Raw genomic sequence first — 27439 nt, forward strand, 5'->3', positions numbered from 1 at the left:
TGAATAAGGCAAAAATCACTGCCCTCATGGGGTTCATATTCTAGTGAATATGTTTTTTAAAATGTTAATGCAATGCATTTGCTAATTTGTCAAAGTCTTTTTGCAGAAAGCTCCAAACAATAAAACTAAGTGATGTAAACACTTCTAAGGAACAGTGATAAATCCAGGCGTGCTTTCAGCTTGAGACATGTGAACAAATTAGTAGCTGTGAACCACAAACAGTCGTGTAGCATCTGTGGGCAACTTTTATTCAATTTGACATAAGCTTCAGGAGGCCAGGGCCCTAACAGCTAGCCTCTGTATCCCCAGTGCTTAACGGAGTGTCTAGATGACAGTAGGTGCTTAATAAATATGTGATGAAAATATTTCAACCTACTGGTCCCAGGGGTCCTCGTCTTGGTTCCTTCTGGGGCTCAACCGATAGGGAACAGCTAGCCAGCGCCACTGGGATGAAAAGGCTTAGGTGCAACACATCAGGGGGAGAGGGAAATGTATTCCATCCTCCATTGTCAGTTCTTTTAAATTTATGACTGGCAGGTGAGAGCTGACACTTCCTGCTTTTGGTTTGGTTCCTGACATTTTAATATGGTTGGTCCAAGTCCCTTGTCTTGATTTCCCCAGGTGAGGGCCGGAAGGAGAGGAACAAAAAGAGGGGATTCTGCAGCTTTTGAACTTTACTTTTTTTCGGGGGGGGGGGGGGGGGTGAGAGAGATAGCTAATGAATATGTGGAAATATACGGAAAATGTGAATATACAAATAATATATGGAAAACTTGGATGCTTTGGGGGTGGTTGGGGACCCAGGTCGTGGGTGTCCCTCCCCTGGCCCGCGTACATCCACCCACCCTGGGAACCGATCCAGGCTCCCGCAAGTCAAGACGCACCAGGAGCCAGAAGGCAGGAGGGAGGATGGGAGGCGTGGGCTGCCGCCGGCAGCCTCAACGCACTGCACCAGGGAGGTTTCCAGCGGCGGTAGGGGTAGGAGCCGGGCCCCGGGAGCTGCCGGCGCCCCTGCCCGCCCGCCGGCACGTGCTCGGAGCTGCGGGGGCGGCGCGGGCGGAGTGGGGCGGGGGCGCGGCCGGCGGCCACGTGACGGGCGGCGCGGGTATTAAGCGGCGCGGCGGCTGCTCGCAGCCGGAGCTGGTGCTTCGCCCGCGACCCAGCGTCTAGGTGCGCCGCCCCGAGAGGAGCCGCGCGAAGGTCACCCGCGCCCGCCGCCGCCCGCGCCTCTGCTGAGCCCCGCGCGCCCCGCCGCCTCCGTCCGCCCGTCCGTCCGTGCGTCCGTCCGCGCCCCGCGTGCCCGCCGCAGCCCCGGCTACCTGAGCGCCATGAACCAGATAGAGCCCGGCGTGCAGTACAACTACGTCTACGAAGATGACGAGTACATGATCCAGGAGGAGGAGTGGGACCGCGACCTGCTCCTGGACCCGGCCTGGGAGAAGCAGCAGAGGAAGGTCAGCCAGGGCCCCGTGCCCGCCAGCCGCGGGTTGGCCCGCGTGTCTGTGTCCCATTCCCCCCGGGGCTCCGGCCCGTGGGCGTCGCCCACCGACCGTGTGGACTAGCGAGAGGGGCTGGATGGAGGTGTCGTGTTGTCCCATGTCATCGTAGCCTGGGTGCCCCGTTAGAAAGAAGAACACGTCCAGGGACAGGCAGGAAACTGGGCGTCGTGTGTGTGCGCGCGCGCGTGTGCCTGTGTGCGCGTGTGGGTGACAAGAGTCACAAAACAAAAAATGTTAATGGAAGAACAGCGCTGTGTGAGTGTGTTTCTGTTTTAACCTGCATTAGATCCGAATTTGAAAGAGTCTCGTGTCCGCTCCGGACCCCTTGAGTCTGTGACCTTGGCCGCAGAGTTGTGTCTCCTGGCCCCGATGTGTCCTTTCCCCTTAGCGCATCTCTCCCCAGATAAAAGAGGTCAAATGAACATCAGCTTCCTTCCGCTTTTCACAGGGCTGCCCCAAAGAGTAATTGAAAATCATTTATTAAATGTGTTGGGCTCCTTAGAGAGGGATGCTGTGTGAAACTAGACATTCACCGATAAAGTAATAATTATTTCACCCTCTATTTATGGTTCATTGAGGTAAGCACAAAGGGACGAGGGAGTCAGCCAGCTCTAAAAGCTCCCTGCCCATCTTGGTTGGTGCTCTCTGGGGCCCAGTGGAACATTCCACTATTGGAAGGTTTCTTCTTGATCCCCTTGGCTAGAGCAAGTAGGGGATACTTACCAGGAGGCTAAATCCTGTCTCCTGTTTGGCTGGGCACAGAGCCTGGCTGGGTCAGGCATGCCCGCACAGACCTGCTAACCCAACCTTATGATGACAGGTCATGGCAAAAGCAAAGTGCCCTCTGCTTTTTCCCCTGTTTTTCTGGGAGCGGAGCAAAGTGGATTTCCCTTCTAAGGGTGTGCTTCTAAGTGGACAACCTCTGTTGACCATATGTGTGCATGGGGAGAGCTCTGTGTAGCTGCACTGTGGGTGATTATGGGACAGTACATGGTGAATAAGTGTGTGACTGTGGAAAACATATATCCCATACTTCTTTCCCAACACAAATGTGTTAGCTGGAGGAGAGAGGTCCCATATTTGGATAATTGTCAAATAACCATTTATTTTTGTTATTTATAAAATTACCATGGTATTTTTATATCAAGATTTCTCTTTTATCTGCCTTCTCTCTTAAAATACCACTTACTATTATTATTTGAAAGCACTAATTTAGCTGCATTTCGTTCTCCACCTTAGTTCCCTAAGACTTCCACCATCTTTCCCTTCTTGGGAACAACAGAATGTGAACGATAAATAGAAGTCTCGTCTATAAAGGAAAATAAGATTTCAAACCTACAAATTTTAAAATGACTTGTGAGGGAAACACATGGTCTGAAGGTTATGAATGTGTCATCTGGACTCATTGATGCATTATCCATCAGCAAGAAGTTAAAAAATGACTTTAAGTTTTAGCAGTGAGTGTTTCTTTTTAAAATTTCCCCACAATTTTGATTACTACATTTTTCATGGATTAAAAAGAAACCCCAAACTCCTAAGTCTTTGCTTCAGAGTTTGCCTTTTTTTCTTATAAGGAACAGTAAGATAAGGAATTGGACAGGTAGTCTGCCCATCATTTTTTAAAGTAATAGTCTAATCACAGTGGTTTCTTTTGATTTTTTTTAAAGTACAGTGCAATAGCAGGATAGAGTTGTCAATTGCCAAAGACCACATTGATATACCTTCTGTCATATTTAATTTTTCTAAGGTATTTACAATATTTGTTTATGTAATTGTTTATATAATTGCATTCTTGTAATTTTTTTAAGTTTGGGATTCCCGTGTGAATGTATTATAATAACCGTATAGCACTTGAAGTATATTATTAAAAACAGACATACTTCCTGGTCCTAGTACAAAATAATGCTAAAAGTTTAAAGTGAGGATTCATTTTTTTTCTTAGATATGTTGAGTGTTGCAGACACTGGGGAAAAACAAAACACTACTTTGGGGCATAGACCTGAGCAGGTTCAGAAGATACTCTGTTTCTACTTTGGTATAGAACTTACTCAAGTCAGTAAAATAATATTGAACTGTGAGCTCAGTGCAGCCAGAGCAGTGGCCTCTATTTATGTCCTGTGAGACACACTGTTGGAACAGGTCAAGGATAAAATGCCATTGTTTCTATTGTGGGCTGCCTTCTCCACACTTGCCATTTCAGTGATATGCTGGGTATGAGATCTGTCAACAGATGCTGGTAACACATGATGACGTCTGAAGCGTTATAATGGATGTGGTGCCTAATTATATCCACAGTTCAGAGTCTCATGGGCTTTGGTAATCCTTGCTCTCTGGTGTGGAATTCCTTGCTACAGAAGGACTTCATGAAAGTGTGGTGCTTTTTTTTTTTTTGGTAGATTTCTTTTTTAATTGTGGTAAAATACATATAAAAATTACCATCTTAACCATTTTTAAGTGTACAGTTGGGTAGTGTTAAATACATTCACAATGTTGTGCAACCAATCTCTAGAACTCTTTCCATCTTGCAAAACTAAACTCTATAAACCCATTAAAAAATAGCTTTCTGTTCTTCCCTCTCCCTAGTGCCTGTCAACCACCATTCTACTTTCTGTGTCTACAAATTTGACGACTCTAAGTACCTCATATAAGCGGAGTAATCCAATATTTCTCCTTTTGCTGTCTGCCTTACTTCACTTAGCATAATGTATTCAAGGTTCATCCATGTTATAGAAGAATTTCCTTCCTTTTTAAGGCCGTATAATATTCCACCACATATGTATACCACATTTTGTTTATCCGTTCATCCATCAATGGCCCCTTGGATTGCTTCTCCCTTTGGTTATTTTGAGTAGTGCTGCTATAACATGGGTGTACAGATATCTCTTCATGACCCTGCTTTCAGTTTTTTTTGTTATATACACAGAAGTGGAATTTTTGGAACATCTTGTAGTTTTGTTGTCAGTTTTGTAAGGAAGTGAGGTGCTTTTTCCCAAGGAGGCAATTGAGAAGATGTTGAATTTTGCATGAGGACATGCAGGCATTTCAAAGTGCTCCCCTTCTCTTTCAAGGATGTTTAGTAAACCAGAATAGGAATATTTATATTAGGAATTATTATATTTATATTTATATTATATTATGTTATAATTATGTGATATACATATTGCATAAATTAGGCTCTCTTCAGTGGACTTTTGGAACTTCTAGAGTTTTGGTGTTTAAAAGCAAGCTTCTCCTGGAACCAAGGAACACATTCAGCCTTTAATTCAGCTGAAGCCTAATCAGGAGGTGACTTGTCAGAAGAGCAATGCTGAGTATGTGTGCTATCTCCGCAGCACAGGGCGCTGTCCTCACCACTCTGCCAGGCTCCAACAGACCTTTTAAGGAGATGGCTGAGTGTTTCGATGCATCAAGGGTCCTTGCATCTTTAATCTGTATATGGCTGGATGATCCATAAACTTTTCTGCCAGTTGTCGAGAGCCTGAGAGAGTCATTTATTTGTTCCACGTTCAGAGTTCTGATTGGTTTCAGTCATTCCTAAAGAAATTCAAGGTCTTCTGAATAGTCACAATTTAGATGGACCAATTCACCATTCACCTCAGAGCACCTCCTGTCCTCCAGGCTAAAATGTTGCCATGTCGGGTCGGCAGCATTGAAGGACACGTGTGCAGGAGCAGCTGCCCACAGGGTCTGGATTGTGTAGAGAGCCAGGGAAGCTGAGCGTGGCCCCTTTCAGTGTTGGTGGAGAGCAGCTGCTGATTAAGGGCGCCACGTGAATGCTCTTCTCCCCTGCCCAGAGGAATAGGCTCGTGCATGCATTTTTCTGGGGTGAATAGGCACTAATTGTTCCAATAAAGTGAACAATTAACAAAAAACAAACAACAAATAAAAGCTTGTGAAATTTCTCAGATTCATGAGACGCACATAAATCTCCACTCTGCCTGGTACTCTCTGTTGCACCATAATCAAGTCACTAAACCTCTCCAGTTTCCATTTCTTCATCTAGAAAATAAAGATAACTGATACCTGTCTTTCTTACCTCACAGGGGCTTTCAGGATCAAATGGTTTGACTAGTTGATGTTGAAGTGGCTTTGTATGTGTCAAGTGATCTGTAAATGTTCAGATGTTATGACTCTTATCCTTGTGCAGCAGATGTTTCTTAATTTTATGAGGTGATGTAATAGTAATGAGCATGAGTGACAGATGGTGAAGTACAAGATTTCTTCCTTAGAGTCTTTGATGTACTTTTTAAAATTATGGTAAAATAAATGTAACATAAAATTGATCATTTTAACCATTTTTAGGGATACAGTTCAGTGACATTAATACCTTCACATCCGTCTGCCGAACCTTTTCATCATCCCAAAATGAAACTCTATTCTAGTTAAACAATAACTTCCCATCCCCCCACCTCATGTATTTTTAAAGACAGGATTTACATGCTTGAACACTTAGAACCTAGGCAATTTTTTTTTTTAAGATTGGCACCTGAGGTAACGTCTGTTGCTGATCTTTTTTCTTTTTTTTTTCCATCTTCCCAAAGTCCCCCGGTACATAGTTGTATATTTTTAGTTGTGGGTCCTTCTAGTTGTGGCATGTGGGACGCCACCTCAGCATGGCCTGATGAGCAGTGCCATGTCCGCGCCCGGGATCCGAACCAGTGAAACCCCGGGTCACCAAAGCGGAGTGCGCGAACTTAACCACTTGGCCATGGGGCTAGCCCCTAGGAAATTGTTTTATATTAGGTTGCAGATGCTTGTTGTATAAAGAGCAAAAATTATAGGTCAAATAAGGAAAATCACCATGGGTGAGAATAATGAAGAAACAACTTTATAAGGGAGTAGAATGTGGGGTTGGCCTTAATTTGTGTACTTACTAAATGTTAGCTGAGTGGAGAAGAGAAAGAGAGCATTCCTGCCTAGAGAAATAGAGTGATGGGGGTCTTTTTTTGCCGGGGTGCGGGGAGAGGGATTGATAAGTGTGATGTTATAATAAGTGTGTACATGACCCTTTAGCACTGGGAAAGCACCCTCACATCCGTTATTTCACGGGACCCCCTCACCCACGGTCTGATAAAGAGATGGAGGGACAAGCTCAGAGAGGGGACTGTGGAAGGAGAAAGTAACCAAGGTGGCCACACCAGGATTCGGTGTCCTGACCCCCAGCTCTGTATTCTTTGATGTGTTTGAATCCTCATGATGAGTTTGAGGAAGTGTGAAGAGGAGATGGGCTTAACTGAAGCTAAAGATGCAGATTCATAAATTTGAATCTGCATTCAAATTGAGAGAAAATTGGGTAGGTAAACGGGGCCCAGGTTGTAGAGGACCTGGCATGCCAGGGTGAGTGTGGACTCTATTCTCCAGGCAGCACAGCGCTCTGGAGGGTTCTGAGCTAGGAAGAGCTGAGCTTAAAGTAGGATATTGTTTGCAGAATAAGTCAGACTGCATAAGGGCCTGAGGTGGGGCCCCCAGGCAAACGCCCGTTAAGGGATCCTAAGGATAAGGTGGTGAGGATTAGAATGAGGGGGCTAATAGAAGCAGTGGTGAGGAAGGCATCAATTTGAGAGTGATCAGGAGGGATTATAAAAAGGATTAAATAACCCCATGTTGTTCCACGCGGGCTGTTGTATAAATCCAATTAAGCAGACATGACCTCACCATGAGAGCTCCTGGACTTAAAACTCAAGACAGTGGTGTTGACAAGTAACCAACAAACTAATGAGGAGAGTCTGTTTATCCCCTAGGAGATTGCGTCTGGATGGAAAGCTAAGTATTTACGGGGTGTGTCAGTGCAAGGGAGTGGGCCGCAGTGCTGAGGGGCGAGTCCTGTGTCCCTGTGGCCGGTACTGGAAGGGAGGGCTGGAGTGTCAGGTGGGCTTTGATGGGCAGAGAAAGTTGTTGATGGGCAGGTGTGTAAAGGCAGAATCTAGTATGAGCCCTAAGAAACACCAGCCCCCCGAGGGCCTGTTGTCCTCAACATGCGCTTGGTTTGCTGTGGAGAATCACAGGGGCCTGTGTGGAAGGCAGAAAGACCGCTCTTCGTCTGTGCATCCTCCGTGAGGCACGGTGATGTGTCCTGGGATCTGCCCTACCCCTTCAGCCAAATTCACCAAGGAAGAAACTTGAACCCAAAACAAGATTTTCTGAGAGTGGGAGGAGGAATATAACTCTTAGCTGGGAAACTTAATTAACGCAGCTTCAGAACCCTGTCAGAAAGTGCTGCCGTGAGTGGCTGCAGCTGGGAGACACCTACAGACAAGGCGCAGCTCCGGAGTGGGTGGGGGGCTGCCGCGACGAGCAGAGGAGTTGATAGGGAATACGTTGGAGGACAGTCGGAATTGTACCACTGTTTCCCTGGGAACAGTACTAATTCTTCCAGAAAGAACAGAAAGCAAAGGTTAGGGGAGAAGCTTGCTAACTACCGTGCTAGACAAATTTCAGAGGAAGCAAAATCTTGATTGCAAGAAATTGGTCTTTCTAAGGAAGTCTGAGGAACATTTTTTACACAAGCATGTATCTGTCTGAGCACAGGCACACACACCTACCTGCACGCACACACAACACCCCTCCCCACAATTCTCTAGATCGGAAACCAGAAGACGTTTTTACCTGCAACCTTATTGAAGAACAAAATATAAATGGAGCACAGCATCACTCTTCATTCTTGCGTTCATTTGGCAGACATTTATTATGGTCCTGCTCAGGGCCACGGATAGTGAATTGAGTTGACAGCACCCTTGGCCGTCAGGAGCTTACAGCCTACTTAGGAGACAGAACAGGCCCGTCAGAAGCACAGAGGAGGGACACCCCATTCAACCAGGCTGGTGAAAGAAAGTCGAGAGTATTTCCAAAGTGCCCCTCGTATGTGGTTCCCTGTCATGGTGAGTGGAAACATCTCCCTCCCGGTGCCCAAGCCAGGAGCCTAGATGTTATCCTTGATGCCCCCCTTTTTCCAATTCCTGTGGAGCCCACCTCCTGAAGCCGTCTGGACTCTGCCCCTTCCTCCTGTGATGTGCCTTAAGGCCTTCCGACTCTCTGTGTTTCTTGCCTGGATGGGGGTGGTGGCCTCCTGCTTTGTCACTCTCCCGCAGATCATGCTTGTCTTCAGGCTTTTCACCGTGATGCCGACAGGAATGATCTTTCTAACACAAACCTGCTCCTGATAGTCCCTGCTTAAAGCCTCTCTGTGGTTCTTTTACTGCCTTCAGGAGAGAGTTCAGACCTCTTGCAGTGGGTTGTGAGGCCAGGCCTGAGCTAGCCTCTGTCCACTATTCCACGTGCCCCCAGGTTCTTTAAGAGCCAACCGTGCAGAGTGGCCCTCCCCGTGTTTGACTCCCCTTTGCCTTATACTCAGCCCCTACCTCCTCTGCCCCTCTTATGAGTTCCTCCTCCTTCAGGCCCCACTGCTGGGCGGCCTGCCCTCTAGCATGTGGGTCACCTGGTGCTGTCTGGGTCTCCCCTCTGAGGTCTGTGAGCGGATGCTCCTCTCCGGTGCCTGCAGTGGGCCTGCTCAGAGTCTGTGCTCAGATTTGTGGAATGAAGGAATTATGAGTCATATTTTTGAAAAGAAGTTAGTATAATTAAAATTTTTTTGGAATCTTTATAGCTGCTTGAGCTATCAATATGTTAACTCCAACTCATGCTTATTGTTTAATGCTTTTAAAAAATATTTTCTTAAAGCGTTTTCTGAAGTCCCCAAAATGATGGAGTTCTCTGGTTTAATTCTAAGACTGAGCCTTCAAAGATAAGCTGCTTAATCTTTTAAAAAATAATTTGGTATTAAAAAGTCCTACATGCTGTATAATGTTATAATCCAATGTTACTGTGATAAAAAATAAAAGTAAAAAAAATCATACATGCAGATTTATTTAAATTGTAATAAAATGTGTCACCATATTAATGAACAAAGCTCTGGTAACTTAAATTTGATTCAAAATGACTGTTTTTTCCAGATTGACAATCCACTTGATAAAATTCCAAATTCATTTATGATTCAAATAAGTATAAATTTAAATTTGTGTTTTTGTGTATAAGACATGATAAAATAAATTTCTTTGGAAAACATGCTATGCTTCATTCATAGTGGAATTGGAAAACAGAGAATAGATGCAGGTGATTCTGAAGAGTGTGTGTGGTCCTGGAAAAGTTTGTGCCTGAGCAGTACTGATACATGCCAAGTCCAAGACTAAGAAGTTAGCATGACTTTGAGTTGTCTTGTTTTGTTTGTTTGCTTTTGCCCAGGGGATAAATGTGTCTGTCGTAGTCCGTAGAAATTACTATAGTTGTTAGTGTCTATTACAACCTTTTCATTAAAAGACATGCTATCTTGGGAAAACTCTCATTTTTTAGTGATTGTGAGGACCAAATGGACAAGTAGGTGAATATGAGATTGTTTAGGGGGACTGAGAACAATATTTAATAAGAAGCTGTGATTGAGTTTTACACAGACAGTTATAATTGAGATTGGCAAATCAAGAAATCCTATCTTCTAAAGTCATAGGGAGTCTTTAAGTTACTTCGTTATAGTCAAACAAGACGTGAAAATAATAATTACTTAGAAGGTAGGTAATCACATTGCTCTTTATTAACGTTTTGAGATATTTTACATGTATTAGGTTGAACCATATGAAATTCTCAATACTGATCATTTTGTCCTCCAAAAATTTCAATTTCTTATGGTTCACTCCAATAAAACCATGGTAACAGTATTGTCCCACTATATCTGAGGTCCTTGACCAATACTACACAACAGCCGAGCCATAAAACTGAATTCTAATCATTTCTAGCCTTATTGCTAAAGCCTTTGGTATTCATTTGGGAAAGTAAGGGGGTTGTTGGGTTTTGGAGAAGTTAAAAATGTGAGGCTTGGAGTGCAAACTGGTGCAACCACTATGGAAAACAGTATGGAATATCCTCAGAAAATTAAGGATAGTTCTACCGTATGATCCAGCTATCCCACTGCTGGGTATTTATCCAAAGAACTTGAAAACACAAAGGCATAAAGATACCTGCACCCCTATGTTCACTGCAGCATTATACACAATAGCCAAGACTTGGAACCAACCTAGGTGCCCATCAAGGGATGAATGGATAAAGAAGATGTGGTATTTATACATGATGGACTACTACTCAGCCGTAAGAAATGATGCAGTCCGGCCATTTGTGACAACATGAATGGACCTTGAGGGTATTATGCTGAGTGAAGTAAGTCAGAGGGAGAAAGTCAAATACCATATGATCTCACTCATAAGTAGAAGATAAAAACAACGACAAACAGACACATAGCGTTGGAGGTTGGATAGGTGGTTACCATAGTGGAAGGGGGGAGGAGGGAGGGCAAAAGAGGTGATTGAGCTCACGTGTGAGGGGATGGTCTATAATTAGTTTTCGGGTGGTGAAAATGATGTAATCTACACAGAATTCGAAATATATTGTGATGTACATCCGAAAATAAATAAATGAAAAAAAAAAACAAAAACAAAATAACCAATAAAAAAATGTGAGATTTGGATTGAGAGCTTAGTGTCCAATGGAAATATCAAGGAGAAAGGTCAAGGCCGGAGATTTAGGTATAGGAGTTATCTGCTTATAGGCGATGGTTGAAACTTTGGGGAGGGGAAAATGGAAGAATATCTACCTGAAAGGCGCTGAGGTGAGCAAAGAATGGAGGACCCCTAGAGAACGCAGTGACGTTACCTGAATGTGGAAGCCTTGCTTCTCTGGTTGAAAACATGCGTGCAGTAGACAACTTGGGACCGCTTGAACTGTTGAGATGTCTTTGATTTTCTTCCTGGAGAAATCTCACCTTGGTATTCCATTGGAACTTCTCCAGTCCGTCTGAAGCTGGCATTTGAATTGGTTTAGTTGCTGGAACAGAAACCCAGGGATTTGGCACTGTGGAATGGGGTATCTTTTAGCTCATGAGATGAGTTATGCTTCAAAGGAAGTGAAAAGCTGTAAGAAATTATTTGTGATGTTGTGCTCAAGTCTGTGACATAAAATCCTTCTGCAGTTGGAGTGGCCAATGATAGGCTTTATTGAGGAAGTCTTTATTGAAAATTTGTAAGGATTACTGATAAAAGTAGAATTTGTTTCATCTTTACATAGTAAATGTAGAATTTAACCCCGAGATAGATTTCCTTCTCCTGTTTTGTCATTTATAAAATTAAGGAAATGAAGTCAATTATTGTCCTCATTTAGGTGGTTTGTTTTAAGGTTTTTAAAAAATATTATCGATATTTTGGATATTAGCATCAGCCATGAAAATGGTAAAAGACATATACAAAATTATAATCAACTTAGAGATTACCCATAGAGGTTAGTATTTTTCTATTTTGAAACATACATATTTTTGAGGGCAGGCAGGGGCAAGGCTCAGGTTGGGGAGAGAGATGTTAGCTGGAAAAATGCAAACCATATGTTTTCATTTTACAAACTGTATATTTCTATTCTATTATTGCAATTTTATGAAATAGATAGTAAAATGCAATATTTTATTGCATACTTTGATCTTTTATGTTAAATTTTTGGATGTAAGAATGTTTTAATTTTTTTTTCAGTGTAGCACCAAAACTAAAAGAATTCCAACAAGACAGTAAAAGTGATATTATGATATGTGGATTTTTCCCAGTGGATTAAGAAAAAGAGGGGGAAGGGATGTGATGTTTTGTTCCATGTATCCCAAACTATTCACTATAGGGCAGGGCAGCTATTTATTGAGAATTGCCAGGCACTATTTTAACTATAGATATTATTTTATTCGATCTTCACAAGAATCTTGAGAGATGAGTATTGTTATCCTCATTTTTCAGCTAGGGAAGTTAAGTAACTTGTCCAAGGCTGAGGAAGTGGTAGCTGAAAATGCACATAGAATTTTATCTAAATTATGAAGATTCCGTTCTGGCTCACAATTGAAATTTTATAAATGTGGAGATTCTAGTTATTTTATTGTATAGTTCTACGAGCAGCAGAGTTGAGTTTTGGAGAGAGGCTGCTTAAGTCTACAGGCTGTGTTTTTAACTACTAAACTCCTGTTTTTGTTGCTTTCTGCTCTTACTTGTAACCAAGAAGCCAGAGGAGAAGCCTGGATTCAGTATTCCTAATTTCTCACTTATCGATAACCTACTGCCATTGTGGAAGGGTGTGTGTGTCTGTGAATTTTTAACTTCTAAATGGGTACAACTGGAAACTTCTGATGAGAATGAGAAAACTAAATTTTGAGGCATGGTGAATATTGTCATTTGAAGATTATCTCCATGTCAGGCTCTAGCTGTTGGTTTGTCCAACAGAAATGCGCAAAGCAGGAGGAAGGGACCACAGGAAAAGCCAGCCAGACTTCTCAAATGGAGTTTTATGGGACATGCCATGAAGGGCACATCTTTGGAATTAACTGCTGGTTTGTCTGACTCAAATCCAAAAGAAGCTAGAATTCAGGATGCCTAAGTATTTGAGTCAACTCTCTCTTGTGGCTAGACAACGAGACTGAGTGTAGATTAGAGTTCTCCTTCTGCAGGCATGAGGATGTCTTAATGAACAGGAGTGCTCTTCAAGATCCGGGCTCCAGGGAGATTTATCCTAAGATGTTGTGAAATGGCAGTGCCAAGGGCTCCCTTTACTTTACATTCAAAAAGTCCTGCTTTTCTTTTACTTATTTAACTGCTTATTATGCAGAATTTCAAACATACATGAAAGCAGAGAGAATAGAGAATATAGTGAATCCCTCTGAACCCAACTGGCCGAGGAAAACCCAAGTTTCATGACTAGGGAAGGTCAGTTCTTTTTTTTCCCCCCAGCTTTATTGAGGTATAATTGACAAATAAAAAATTGTGTATATTTAAAGTGTACAACATGTGTTGATATACTGTATACATTGTGAAATGATTACCAGGGATGTCCTATTCTAAAAGGATAAAAAAATTTTTATGTTCAACAAATGCTTTATTTGTTAAACAATATTTTGAAAGAAATTAGCCTGAAGCAAAACTTCAAAGTGGGCCAATTGTTGCCTTCCCGGTTTTGGAACTCCTCTCTCCTCGCCCAAGACCCGGTGCGTGCTTTCTGCTACCCCTTCTGGCCATCGAGGCCTCCTCCCTGCTCTGCTTATATACCTCCCCTCGCCCCCAGATTCTCCTAATGATTTCTTAGGTTCTTAACACTGTAATTGTCTATTCCTGAAAACTAAGGATTCCCAAGACCTGCCTTTCCATAGATCATCAGTATTTTAAAGGTGACCTTTCTAAGACAGTAACCATGTTGTCTAATTCTGGGAAGGACCCTAGGGGTGAATGTCAGGCCCGATAGGAGGGGAGGATGGAATTGTGCTAAGAAAGCACAATTTTTGTGCAGAGGCGAAGCCTCTTAGCATCATGTAAATTTGGATCATTACTATTTGTGCCCACGTGTGAAGTCAGTATTGATGGGATATATGCTCTGTGGAAGGAGTATTTCTCTCCTGCTGCTGTGAACTGATCTGATAAACTGACCCTATAACCTCTTCCAGGTTTGTTGGTCTAGTCCTCTCTTAGCTCCTGTGACCGTTGCTTTTACTGCTTTGAGTGGTGAGCTTGAATTTGAGAGAGGAGGTGGGAACAATGTCTGAGGATGCTGAATTCGATACTTCTGCATCTTTATTTCCTCTGCCACCCCCAGAGTACAGCCGGAGGAAGGAACAGGGCAGACATTTAAAGGGTTCTTGGGGAAAGGTTATTTTTAGGGGCGGTCTTGCCAAGACTGCTTCCGGGAATTTTATTTAGACACTCATCAGGCCCTTGCTCTTTTAGATATGTGAGTTTTCAGGGTAGGCCTGGAAATGATGGGGGGCTGCATGCATGCACCATTTCATTCCTTACAAAGATTATTTTATTTTTTTCCCAGCTTTGTAGAGATCTAATTAACATATAACATTGTGTAAGTTTACAGTGTATGATGTATTGTTCGTCTCTCAACCTTCTATTCTTTCTGAAGGAAATGATGAAGGAGGGTGAGTAATTTCAGAAGTAGTGTGACCCTACATCCTGTTTGCCCAGGACAGTCCCAGTGGTGGCTGTTGTCCCAGAGTAATTAGAAAGAACGTCTCCTTTGACTCTCAGAAGTGGTCCAGTTTAGACTACAAACTCTATGGTCACTCTGTTCAAAGGAGATAGACACAGCAATCTCAGAGAAGGTTAAAATAATATTGAGGCCCAAGTAATTTACACAGGCTAGTAATGCCTTCTCTCAAAGGACTGGCCTATTTTTGAACTTTAAAAAATACAAATATTAGTGAAATGAGATTTCTAATACTTTGACAAATTTGGATACCAGAGTCTAGTGATTTCTGAGTCTTTTAATTCATGAATCTTTCAGAAGACTGAGCCTTGCAGCCTGCTGTGGGAGAGAGCCCTGTGTCTGGAGGGATAGGGGACCCCCAACCCTGCTGGAGCCCTCTTGGGGGCCAGGTTCTCCTCTGAAATGCATGTCACCATTACACTTGGTATTTTATATGCTATATATTTGGTTTTATAAATATTACATATGCTCACACTTTACATGTGCTCAACGTTAAGGATGCTCGTTTTGCATGTCTGGAAACTAAGGATTGAACATTATTTAAATATCTGAACCAGTTACCAAGGTCAGATCTCTAGGTTTGTTTTTATGACAGTTTAAGTCTTTTCTAAGAAAAAATATGTGTGTGTTCAGACACTTGCAAATCTGGGAGTGGAGTGGTGATCAGTATTTTCACTGTGTGATAAAATCATGTTCCAAGTAAACTTTTCCCTTGAGTGCGTGAGACACAGGTGGGGCAGTCACTGTTGGGTCCTTTAAGGACTCGGTAGGGAAGCAGGAAAAATCCTGTCAGAAATACCTGGTGGGTGACAGTGGGTGCTATTACTGTAACTAGTATCTGGGTAACTGGATATTAAGGGCTCCAAAGGATTTCTAGTCTCCTGTCCTAGAATTTGGACAGTGTGTACCTTCTCCATTAGGGTTTTAAAATGTGATGTCGAAATAGGGATTTTAATGTGAAACTTAAAAAAAAGTCTTGAAGTGGCGCTACATTGAGTGATTAATTTCAGAAATCTAGGGTTGCTGGATTATATCCAATTTAAGTAGTTCTTCTGCAAGAAACGTGGATGATGAATGAAGGAAAGCTAGCTAACGTAATTACAGATAACCAGGGAAGAGCAAAGAATCTAGGCTAAAAAATTTTATATACTTTTCTGAGTTACTTTTTTAAGATACATTTTTAAATAATTGCATAATTCCTACATTTTCATTGTAGAAAATATAGATAAGAAATTTTAAAGTCACAATCTAGAGAAAACTTTTGTTAACATTTTGCCCTATGGCCTGCTAGATCACTTTATGCTATAGTATAGAAGCATATATGTTTTATACTATTATATATAATTGCCTGAAATGGCTCAGGATACAAAGACTTCCTTATATATTTTTATGAACACATTCCATTCAGCCTGAGCCCTAGGAAAGAACATCTTGATGGAGGAAATCTCAGCCTGGTTCCCTCCTGTGTGGAGTGGGCAGGAACTTTGGAAATGCCTGGCTTCCCTGTTTTTATTCTGATGTTACCCAGGGCTTTTCCCATATGTAGAGGAAATCTCTAGGTGTACCTGACTGGGGCGGCTGTTCCTGACTTAGAATTGTGCTCTGATCCAAAACGCCAATGCAGAGAGTATGGTGTGTTACAGAGAGCTGTTTCGTTCTAAATGAACACTTTCAGCCCTCGGTGTAGGCAGCCATTTATTTGGGTCCCTGAAAATAGTAACAGTATGGTGAACTTGAATTAAAGAATGTTTATTTTGCTGTCTGTGTAGTACAAGCTGCTTCCCCAGTTGCCAGGATGGGCTGAGGGGTTGAGGGGAACATTGGTGTGCTTTCTTTAACCTTGAATTCATCCTCAAGAAGAGAAGAATGAAAGTACAATAAATGTTGCTGTCGCCTAAAACTGAGCAACAGTTGGGTCTACGCTGTCACAGAGCCACATCGTGCACATAATTACCCAGGCTCCAAGGGAACAAGTTATTTTGGGAAGCGTAGCTCAGGATCAATCATATGTAAGGCTGTTTGTTGGGAGTCTTAAATGCTTGCTTACCAGAAAGTCCTCAAAGGAATTCTTCACGTAGATTGTGCCAGCTTGGGGGAGGCAGGTGTGACCCCACAGAACTCCCAGCCGGTGGCTAAGTCAGGCTCTTGGCCTCAGGAAATCTTGAAGCTCTGATGACCAGGCCACCAAGAGCTTTCATGTAGTCTTTGACTTGCCACCCTTTTCTTTTTTTTGACCTTTTATAACAAAAATGACTTAGACTTTGATTTGGAAGATATTTGATTTGGTTAGTTTACCATATGCTTCCAGCTCTAAAATAGTTTGGCAAGAATCTGTACATTTCTAATCTTAACTCTTTTTCCATTTAATGGGGAGTTGCGTCAAGATCATTTGTTACCTGGCCTTTAGAAGAGAGAATGCTATAATATTTTTTTTATAATTAAAATTTTATTTCAAAAATTTTAAAACACCCTTTGGAGTTAAAGTAGAGGTAGCTTGGATTGAAAACTAGATCGTGAGTCAAGGGCTCAGAGAAATGTTTGGGGTCCTTGCCATGTCTTAACTCTACCTTGAGGATACTAGAGACATGGAGATGAGTAATTGCGGCTGAAAAATGAGAATTAGGAGAATGAGTAATAAGGACTCCTGTAAGTGGTAATAAAATGTTTGTAGGAAATTTTCTTGAGCAGGGAGGAAATTAACAGATGGAAATAGTTTAGCTTCTAGATAAATGTAAGATCTTTACGAAACAGAAAAGTGCTAAATAATTCAACCCAAATCCAGTATTATTTATGGTGATCCGTATAAGAGGGAACGTGGGGACACATATTGGATTTTAAATGGAGAGTTTGACGTGGAGAAGGAATGCGGTAAGCCGAGACTTAAGACAGTTGTCACTTTCACGGGACAAGGGAAGCATTTGCAATTTAAGATCAGCAAATGATAGACTTCAGTTAGTTCTGTGTATCGTTTTTGTGTATTAATTACTATTTGTCTTCACTGAAATCAATAAAATTTAGATTGGAATAGTGACTATTTTAGCATATTTGAATGTTGACCTCTGTTTAGAAGAAAGACTCTAAAACTATGTTATCAAAAGACAATGGTTAAATAAAGGTGAAATCATGACTCCCAGACAAATAGAAAAGTGAAATATAAACATGTTAAAGATATTATTTAACTAATTAATGAGAAGATGGAAGAAGTATTACAACCAGTTCAAAAGAGAATCTGAAGGATAGGCACATTTGTGGATCAGAAATATTGAAGTGAATGTCCAAATGGAGGCAGACTGTCTGCTGGGGGAGGAAGGAGTGTTGTCTCTGACTGAACAGAATGCATTTCTTGTCTATAGACAAGAATTATTTTGCGTTGCCCTCAGTTACCTGTGGCTTGCGGAGTTGTAGAATAGCATAGAAGCAGTGCTGTAGACAATCCACAAGTTTCCCATCGAAGGTCTGACTTTTCCCAATGTAAAGTAGCCTTGTTAGCCGTTTTCCCTTTCCAAATTCCATGACTTTAATCTGGTCCATCCTTTCTCGAAGTTGTGGAGGAGATTCCACGGATCAGAGAGGTCATTCCTCAAACTGGAATTAGTCTGTGCTAGATTTTGCTTTGTTAAAAAACCCTGAAAAGTGTTTTCTTCTCCTGTTAGGCAGCCTCAGAGTTTTTGGCACCTTTCTTTATGTATTTTGAACAGCCCAGGGACTAAATGAAGTCTGTCTTATGAGCCTGGCGATTGAAGCCTAAAATTCACACTTCAGAATTTCTGAGTAAAACCAGACCTGGATAGGACTGTCTTTTCAAGAGCTGGGAGAGCCATCTTTAACCTTCCCACTTAAAGTCTCTTCCATTAGCCCCATTCTATTTTTAGATACCGTCAGCACTGAGGTTGCCTTTTATTTTTTACAAGGTCTGGTTTTTTTTTTTTTGGCAAGATTATAGAGTCTTTTTTTAACATTTAAGGATTCTGTAGTTAAGTTTGACATCATAATAATTTTTTAAAACCTGGAACTTGAGCACTCACAGATTTTTAGCTCCTTGGTCGTTTTTATTTTTTCAGTTTAAAAAATCTGATTGCTGGCCTCTTTGATCTGTCCCAGTAAGTCTGAGAAATAAGCTCTTATTCAATAAATAGTTACTGAGTGCCAGTGTGTCCTAGGCGCTGTCTAGAACACAAACCAAAGATCCCTGCTTTTCTCTGTCACTTTGACCGGCATTTTTAGAATGTTCAGTTGGTGGTATCTCACACCAGGTATGTCTGACAGTGTTTTTCCTGCTTCCCCACCAAGTCCTTAAGAGGATTTTAATGGTGACAACCCCACTTGAGTTGTTTGTGGCTTTCCTACCCTTTAATTTGAGATTGTTAGGTCTTCTAACATTGGATAGAAAGAGATCCTAAATCCTGCATTTAGGCAGAATTTATTGGGGGCGAATCAACAGAAAAAGGCTACCTCTTTTTTTTTCTCTTACTTTGTCTTTGAGCAAATAAATTGGTATTTATGAGTATTCCTGGAACTCAAGTTGAAAGCAGTATTTTGGGACTATTGATTTCCAATTTATTTATGCCTGAAATTGTCACAGTTAAAACTTGAAGTATTGAGAATTTGCGTAGGTACTGGCTCTGTATGTGTGAATGCAGGTGCACCTCCTCAGTGCTGGGTTCTTCAGGTGACTCAAGGGTGAATAAGGCAGATGAGAGGCTACTGTATTCATTTTTGGTTCTTTGATTCATAATATGTATGCTTGCAGGCATATAAAAGCCTGGGAAACCAGTTGTGAGCCTTCCATTTGCAATGGAATGTGATGGGATTTGCCTTTTTACGCGAGTTAATTTTAAGGCTCTCTGTGCCTGGTACGTTATGAACCAAGTCCTGATTCGAATGTCGCCCTTTATAGTCATCGTTGCTTAGGAATAAGTTTTTTACAAAGTGCATAGGCATAATATTTTTACCCCCATTGGCAAAAACTAATGTTCTGAGCACGTTGTACCTTGAGGAAGTTAAGATATGCTAATGATGTTCTTTGTTCTCTGAACAGTGGTGTGAGTACTTGCGATAAATCAGGAAAAGAAGACCTGGCATCATTCTGGATCCTTGGATCACAGAGCCTCTTGCATCCCTTTTCTGACTGTACAGCCGCAGTCTATGAAATATGCTAAGCAACAGCATGTTTGTGCTTAGTTATTGGAAATGGAACATTTCCTGTGCTCAAGTAGACTTCAGTCGTGACTTCAGGCTGTCTTTATTTTTCTCTGCAATGACTTAATTCCCTTTCAGTTTAAACCCCAAAGCACCCCTAGTGTTTTTGAATTGCCATCACTGACTACTGTTCTTTTGTGTTTCAGTGGTGTTTATATTTGTGAAATATTTTCCAGTCTCTTGGAATTCATCATACTGCACAGCCAACTAGTTGAGTGAGATTAATGTGCATTCCTAGAGGGGGAGAAATAAAGAACAGGAGAGGTGAGCTGACTTACCCACGTCAGACACTGAGCTGGTCACAGACCCAAGTGTCTGATTTTAGGGCTGCTGTTTTTCAGGGATTGCTAAACTGAGCTGTCGCATGCCATGTTATCTAGCAGGATCTTGGAGACTAAGTAGAAATTTGTGGGTGGAGAATAAAAGGGCTGCTCACTGTGTAGTTAGATGCCTGGTTATGCAAGTTATGAGAATATTAGGGCTCCACATGAACTTCCAAGACATCTGGTAGTTGATTGTAGTACATGTAAGATCCTTAGAATTAACGCTCTTCTACTTACATCCTTCTTGCTTGAATTAAGTTTTTTAAATGTTGTGTGAGTAGTTGAAAGGTGTACCTGAGCCTTTGGCGACCTTGAGGGTTTGGAAGTTTTTCAAGATCAGGTGACTATTCAGTGTTCTCTGTGCTGAAGAGTCATTCACCACTTTGAGTGATTTCTGGGTCTGGAGACTTTTTAAAAAATGTTTCTAAAAGATGATTGAGTGAATATTTAAATTTAAGATCATGCTGCTGATGTCTGATGTGATTCTGAAGTGGCCCGCTGTTGGGGCATCATAGCATTTGTGAGGATCACCCAGTGCAGTCCCCCCGTGATGTGCGGATCAGGGGCTTCCCAGCTGAGGGGACGGTGAAGATTTGTGGTGAACGAGCGTGCTCTGCTTCTGCCGGCCCTGCACCTTGTGGCCATTTCTGCCCTCTCAGAGGAGGCGGCCGCCTGCCTCTAATAAAGGCAGTGACTCCTTCCTTAAATGCTAGAGCTGAAACCACAGTTACTTCAGAGAAACAGCTCTGACCCTCCCCTCTGACCTTAGCCAGAGATTTTACCACTGGGTGCAGTATTCTAGAGCCCACTTACTTTTCCAGTATTTAAAAAGGACCAGGAAAGCAATGAGAAGGAATCATGGCAAACTGAGAATTTGTGAAGTGGAAAAGAAAACATTATTAAAGTGATTATTGTAAATAGAAAAATAAATGGAGCATTTTTAGAAAATCAACCTAAGAGAGTTGGGGTTTTTAGTGGTTTTACGTGAGAGGGTGTTCAGACCATTGTGAGAGGTATTGTTGGCAGGCCGGTTTCTATATTTCTTCTCCTCTTGATAACCTTTTGAACAGCATATTTGAACAATATCATGACAATTATTATCCTTTTTTTGATAGTTGGGAAAGTGTGAGGGCATGAAGGACACAATCGCACAGTGTTACAGTCAGGAACAGAATCGGAGTTTTGGGCCACAGCTACAGGCTGGACTGGGCTCTGCCTGTCCTCTTGGCTCCCTCTCAGGGACCACTGTCCCTGCTTACCTGGGGCTCGGTTGTCCCACCCCACAGAGGCAGGCCAGGAATCGACACAGTGAGCCTCTTGATGTCTTTACTCACTGAGGAAAGTAAACGATGTGCAAACTCAAAATCAGAACACGCTGACAGTGCCCCAGACCGTTTTCGACCTGACAGACCTGCTGCTTTGTAATTGATAGGTTTAAAAGCTAAAAGCTGGTCAGGCTGCCTACCCCCGAGCTGCATGCTGCAGGCTCCGCCTGAATGTCCCAGCCATCCGTAGTCTCTGTTCTCTTTCATTCAGAAGAGCCCCATGGCTATAATGAGTCTCCATTTCAGACAATGTGATCTGGAATGAGTATTTTATGTAGTTATTGTTAAAGAAAAAGCTGGTTTAAAAAGAATAAAGGAAATTTATAGATACTGTATTACCAGACTTTTTGTTTGGAGAAAATGGAATAGTAAATTGAACAGACAGTCTTATAGGAACCAGCACAGGCCTAGAACCTTGTTACTAAAAGAATTAGTAATTAACTGATAGCATGAAATGGACTCATACTCAGAGAACCATGGCAGACTCAGCATTGATTATTTTGTCCTTATCTGTATATCCAGGTAATAATCTCTTCCAGGTAGAGATGTGAACTTGTTTTATATTAATAATCACAGATGTTACTCATTTGGATGAAAAGGCCTTTTTCCCCTTCGCTCAGTGGAGTAGTCTGCAACGTAGGTGGTTGTATCTATACGCTTAATTAACTTGAAACCAAATACAGATGCAAAGGGTTCATTAACACAAGCTTATCTCAACGTTTCAATAAGGACATAAGTACTTTTTTGCCATTAAGCATACTGTGCTGATTATCATATAATTTAATTTTGAGAAATATAATAGTCTTATAATTCCTATCAACTAGGGACTTTTCTAGTAAGTTCTTCACAAACAAGGGAATGGCGTTGCCCACCACTGAATGGGGCTTACAATTCTTGCTAACAGATATTCCTGGGAAACTCCTCCAACTGATATTTTTCTCAACCACCATGTTTTGGGGGTTGAGGAGCATTTTCTAGGCCTCTAGATTATGTTCAGAAATATAACAGAAGAGAGACTGCTGATGATTTGAGTATCCTTCAGACTTTCCACATGAACCCCTAACACTGCAAGTCACGGGAACACAGCCTTCATCCTCAGGCCGTCTGCTGCTGCTCCCTGTGCTTGGAGAGCTTCCGTCCTGCAACCAGGAAGGATCCGTATGGGCAGGAAGACCAGTCTGCACTTACAGGACTGCCCATCCTGTCCAGTGACTTGTGAGTCTTTATGTTTTGGGAAGAGATGCTAATATTTGCTCCCATTGTCTAAGGAATAGACATAGTGAGACAGTGACTGTCACTGTTTTTCTGGCTTTTCTTTCTGTGACTTGAACACTCCTTCCCTTAGCTTTGTTGTGAGCTTCTTTGAAAGGGGAAAAGGACTAGAAACGTCAGCCTTTCCTTTCTGGAGATGGATGGTTCTGTGGTTTCCCATCTTGGTTCTCTTCGTGTGACTCTGAAAGTTTTTTTATGTGCCTATTTTCGAGATGCAAAAAGCATTTGTATTTACCTTTAGGTGTAGAAGAGCAGGGAATGAGCTGTTCTCCAGGAGAGAGATAGAGGAAAGTTTGAATTGGAAGGAAGAGAGGAGGTTGGAGGCCCTCCGATGTGACTGGGCAGCTTCTGAGCTGAGCTGTAGGCTGGGGAGACGTTGGCCTCTTTGCATGATGGTCTCTGTCTAGTTCATAGAGCACCGTTTCTCTTAAGAAAGGACATCGAGCTTGGTAATCTGGTTTGACCCAAGGAGGCTGCCTCCAAAATCATGTGGACTACCTTCATTCCATTTTAGTTCTCCAAGATTTGGTTTTCGTGGACCGGAAAGATGCATGTTGCTACCACACAGCAAGAAGGTCCACAAAGAAGCACAGGTATATGTGTGGGGTTTTGTTGCTGCTGTTGTTGCTTTTGTTTCTATCTCCTTGATGATTACAGGCTTTTCACAGAAACAGAGGACGATGGGAAATGCATAGGAACAGTCTCTGTAGGGCATGGTAATTAAAACTGTAAATAGAATGAAAACTAAACAGTCTAATAAAGCATGAATTCCTTTTTCAGAGTGTACTGGCCTCTTTGCAAGCTATTATCACAGAGCTGTTGGGATCCTCTTTCTCATTTAAGTTGGTTAGTCACCACCTTTATTGGCTGTTAGGAATACTCATTAAAAGTAAGGAAACTTCATTATACTTAACTAAATAAATTGACCTTTTAGATTGAAATCATTCTCTGGATTTGCATTACCGAATAATTACCTATGGTAAATTACCTTCATTATATGTATACCTATGAAAAGATGGTATCACACAGACTTTCACAGTGTTCCATAATGGGGTCAGGAAGCTTGCATTGATTTCATGAGCAGCTTTGGGGTGATAGCCAGAAGAGCTTCTGATCCTTTTATTATGAAGGGACTTAAATAACATGGTAACAAGGTAAGGTAATTTGCACCAGCACTGTTGCCCATTTTTAAGTAGATGTAAATAAAGAGAACTCTGTAAATATTTTGTATTATTATATTTTTTCTCTATCAATTCCATTTTTAAAAATCACAGCATGCTATTCTCTTGTGACTTTCCCAAAAGATTAGTTATGTGAGTAGTCTCAGTAGTGTCAGTTAAAAAGAAAAACAAAACCAAAACACTTTTAAAGTAGTGTTGCTTGCTGAAAATGGAGCCTGGGATGTTTTTTACTGTGAGAATTTAGTTATCTGGAAACAACCTAAATGTCCATCCTTAGGGAATTAGTTACATAAAGTACAGTATAGACACTACAGTGGAATACTATGCAGCCATAAAAAGGAATGACCTGTACTGGTATGGAATGATCTGTAGGTTATATGTTTTAAGTGGGTGAAAAAAGCCAGGTGCGGAACAATGCATATACTATGATTTGTCTTAAACACACAAAAAACGGTGTGTGTGTCTGTGTATTTATATTTGTGTAGAATGTCATTGAAGGGATACAGAAGAAACCAAATCTGTTTGTTCCCTTTGGGGAAGGGAACTGGGTGACTGGGAACAAAAGTGAGAGGGAGGCCTTTTACTTTATAACCTTTTGTACCACTTGAATTTTGAACCAAGGACATGTATTAGCTATTCAAGAAGCAAATACATTAAATAAATAAATGCATATATAATAGACTCTTGTAATAATCTTTAGCTTAATTTTGTTTTCTAGAGGAGTACTGTCCAATGGAACCTTCTGTGATGCTGGAATGTTCTGTGTCTGCACCATCCAGTCCAGTAGCCACTAGCCACATGTGAGTTTTGAACACTTGAAAGGTGGCTTATGCAGCTAAGGAACTAAATTTTTAAGTCTTGTAATTTTAATTAATTTACATTTGTGGCTAGTGGCTACCACAGTGATTGGGTGCAGATCTAGAATATATGGCTTAGAGGATCTCTTCTGTTTAGACCTGACTAAAGTTTACCTGTGTTTTAGGAGAAATACTTATGAGTTTAGGCTCTCAGGGTCAGATTCATTATTCTAAATCCAAGAAAATGCCCCATTTTCTTTTAGCCCTCAATTTAATACCATCACATAGTTCTTGAAATAAGTGATTTTTACTTTAATTTGAGATTTTAAAATCGTCTTTATTACCCAGGAATATCATTTTGATGGAAACTGTCTTTTTGTCGTCTCACTTGGAAGCAGTCTGTTTCTGAGGGGTTCGTTTTCTCATCTCTAGCACAAACCCTATTTGTGTCTCCACTAGTGTAACGTGCCGGGCACTTTGTTCTTGAGCCCAGCAGCTGTTGCGAGACAAGGGGACGGTTTGCATTCTTAGCCAGCAGCTGCCAGAAGCATTTCTAATCTGGTTTTGGCAGGAAATAGTGCACAAGTGGAAGCCGAGTTAAAAGAAGCTTGAAAAATAAACGAATGACTTTGGATGCCGCTTGATATGTAGTTCATCTTTCCGCTGCGGTTTGCCCTAGTAATTGTCACCGTGACTAGACTGTGAGCCCTTCCCGGGCAGGCTGCATCTAATTGTCTTTGAAATCCAGGGTCTAGCCCAGGATCTGGAATATGCCAGTAAGGGGTCATGATTACTATTATTATTATTATTTAAATGATCGGCTGTACTGCGAATTTGTTTAATTGGTTTAGTTACTAGCTTCAAACTGTTGTTTATCCAGGATAAACTAGGTGTAGATAATTAGTGGTTATGGGTCCCTCCTCTCTTCTCCTTTCTGCTACACAATACCGCCCACCCTCTGCTCTAAAGTAAGACATTTTGAACATTCTTTAAACATTATTCATCCATTCTGCAAGCAAGCTTATATTTGTTGTATGCAGGGAGTAAGCATATCCTAATTTAGTCTATCTTACCTACAAAGTAAAAGGTTTTCAGAAGGTGAAGGCATAGATATAAATGTGGCACCTTTTTAAACTGAAGGCAAAAATTCCTCAGGTTGTATACCAAATAAATGATTTTTTGTCTCTAAAGAGGAAATTTTACTAAAATCTTACTTTTAGGCCTCCAATCATTCTTTTCATCAAATTCTGTTTGCTTTCTCTAGAGGGCCCAAGGAGCTCCAGTCCCTTGGACGCCCCAGAATGTGCAGGATGTGAAGTGTTGTCTGTGTGGAGGGGGTCTGGCTGCTGATGGGCTGTGCTAAGGAGTGTTTGGTTCTTGTTGCAGACCTTCACTGCCTGGTGTAACTCCCACCTGAGGAAAGCTGGCACCCAGATTGAGAACATCGAGGAAGACTTCAGGAATGGCCTTAAGCTCATGCTGCTGTTGGAAGTCATCTCAGGTTGGTCTTAAACATTTTCCATAGGTGTTATACCCCAGCCTGTTGTTCTGTGTGTAAGCAGTAGATATGCATCTATTTAAAGATGACTGCCTCAGGAGTTCCATTTGAACCTGGCTGGGCAAGAACGTGGTATTATTGGCAAAGAAAAGCTTTTCAAAGAACATCTGCCTAGAGTTATTTTTCTGTTCTAAAAAAAGAGTGAATTCTGTTTAAAATTGACTTATTAAAATAATATTTATACCACCCACCTTGAAACAAAATAAGAGAAGAAAAAATGACGTTTATATGGCTACCCACCATACTGCCCTTTCCACTCTTAGACCAGTTAGTGCACATTCCAGAAATTATCTTTCGTGCAAAAAGCCAATGTATATGTTAGCATGACTCTGAAAACATGGGTTAAAATCCCAGAGGGGTTATGTTTTGCCCTGAATTTCAGTTGGCTGGCTTAGACTTTGCACTAGAGAATGGATCACCCTCGAAGCAGTGTGGCTGGGAAGGATGATGGCACGTCCGCCCTGATCCATATCTTTTCATAATCAGGTGTCTGAGATGAGCCCTGGCAGCCACCTCTGTGATTTGAACTAGGCTACCCTGACTGCCTCTAACAGCTAGTCAGCAACTCCGAGTGCTCCAGGGACACCAACCAGCTTCTTTCTTTACTCATTTGTGAGTTGGCTTGGAGACAAAACCGGACTCTCCCAGCAGATCTGAAAGGCATATGGCCTTAATAATATAGCTCTCCACTGGTCCATTTGATCTTGAGAGGTTTTTGGTCAGTGGTCCCTCTGTGCTGTGATTTACAGAAGCTGAGGACACATAAGAAACAGATACCTATTTCTGTTTAAGGAAAACACACACTCCAAATTTTGGCATCTTGATTCTGCATCAAGGGGTTATTTTCTCTATGTCTATGCTCTTCTTTTTCCATCCGGCAGGGGAAAGGCTGCCCAAACCTGACCGAGGGAAAATGCGATTCCACAAAATTGCTAATGTCAACAAAGCCTTGGATTACATAGCAAGCAAGGGTGTGAAACTGGTGTCCATCGGGGCTGAAGGTGAGTGAGATGTGACGGGAATACCCCTGACTGCCTCCTCAACCTCACAGCGGGGTGTGGGCCTGCAGCTGGATGAATCTTCCCTCCCTCCCTCCCACCATTTACCGTCCACGCCTCATGTCAGGCTCTCTACTAGGCTCTGGGCGTACAGAGACAAAAGCAAATGCTACCAGGAGTGGGAGACTAGGCTCTAGGATTATTTTCAGAGAATAGAGTCAGACATAATGCCGTCATCTTCAA

At 41.8% G+C, this 27439-nt stretch overlaps 1 protein-coding gene across 1 annotated transcript in view; it reads left to right on the forward strand.

Annotated features, from left to right (window-relative positions):
• The first annotated feature begins 1056 nt into the window (after positions 1 to 1056).
• The window catches only part of ACTN2 (actinin alpha 2), a 66302-nt gene continuing 39919 nt past the window's right edge, over positions 1057 to 27439 (forward strand). The window contains exons 1-3 of the mRNA XM_046653648.1: positions 1057 to 1454; positions 26027 to 26141; positions 27080 to 27199. Coding sequence (XP_046509604.1) covers positions 1329 to 1454; positions 26027 to 26141; positions 27080 to 27199 — 361 coding nt within the window. The 5' untranslated portion in view covers positions 1057 to 1328. The remainder of the gene's footprint in view (positions 1455 to 26026; positions 26142 to 27079; positions 27200 to 27439) is intronic.

The sequence above is a fragment of the Equus quagga genome, chromosome 2, assembly GCF_021613505.1.
Source record: "Equus quagga isolate Etosha38 chromosome 2, UCLA_HA_Equagga_1.0, whole genome shotgun sequence".
NCBI classification, from domain to species: domain Eukaryota; kingdom Metazoa; phylum Chordata; class Mammalia; order Perissodactyla; family Equidae; genus Equus; species Equus quagga.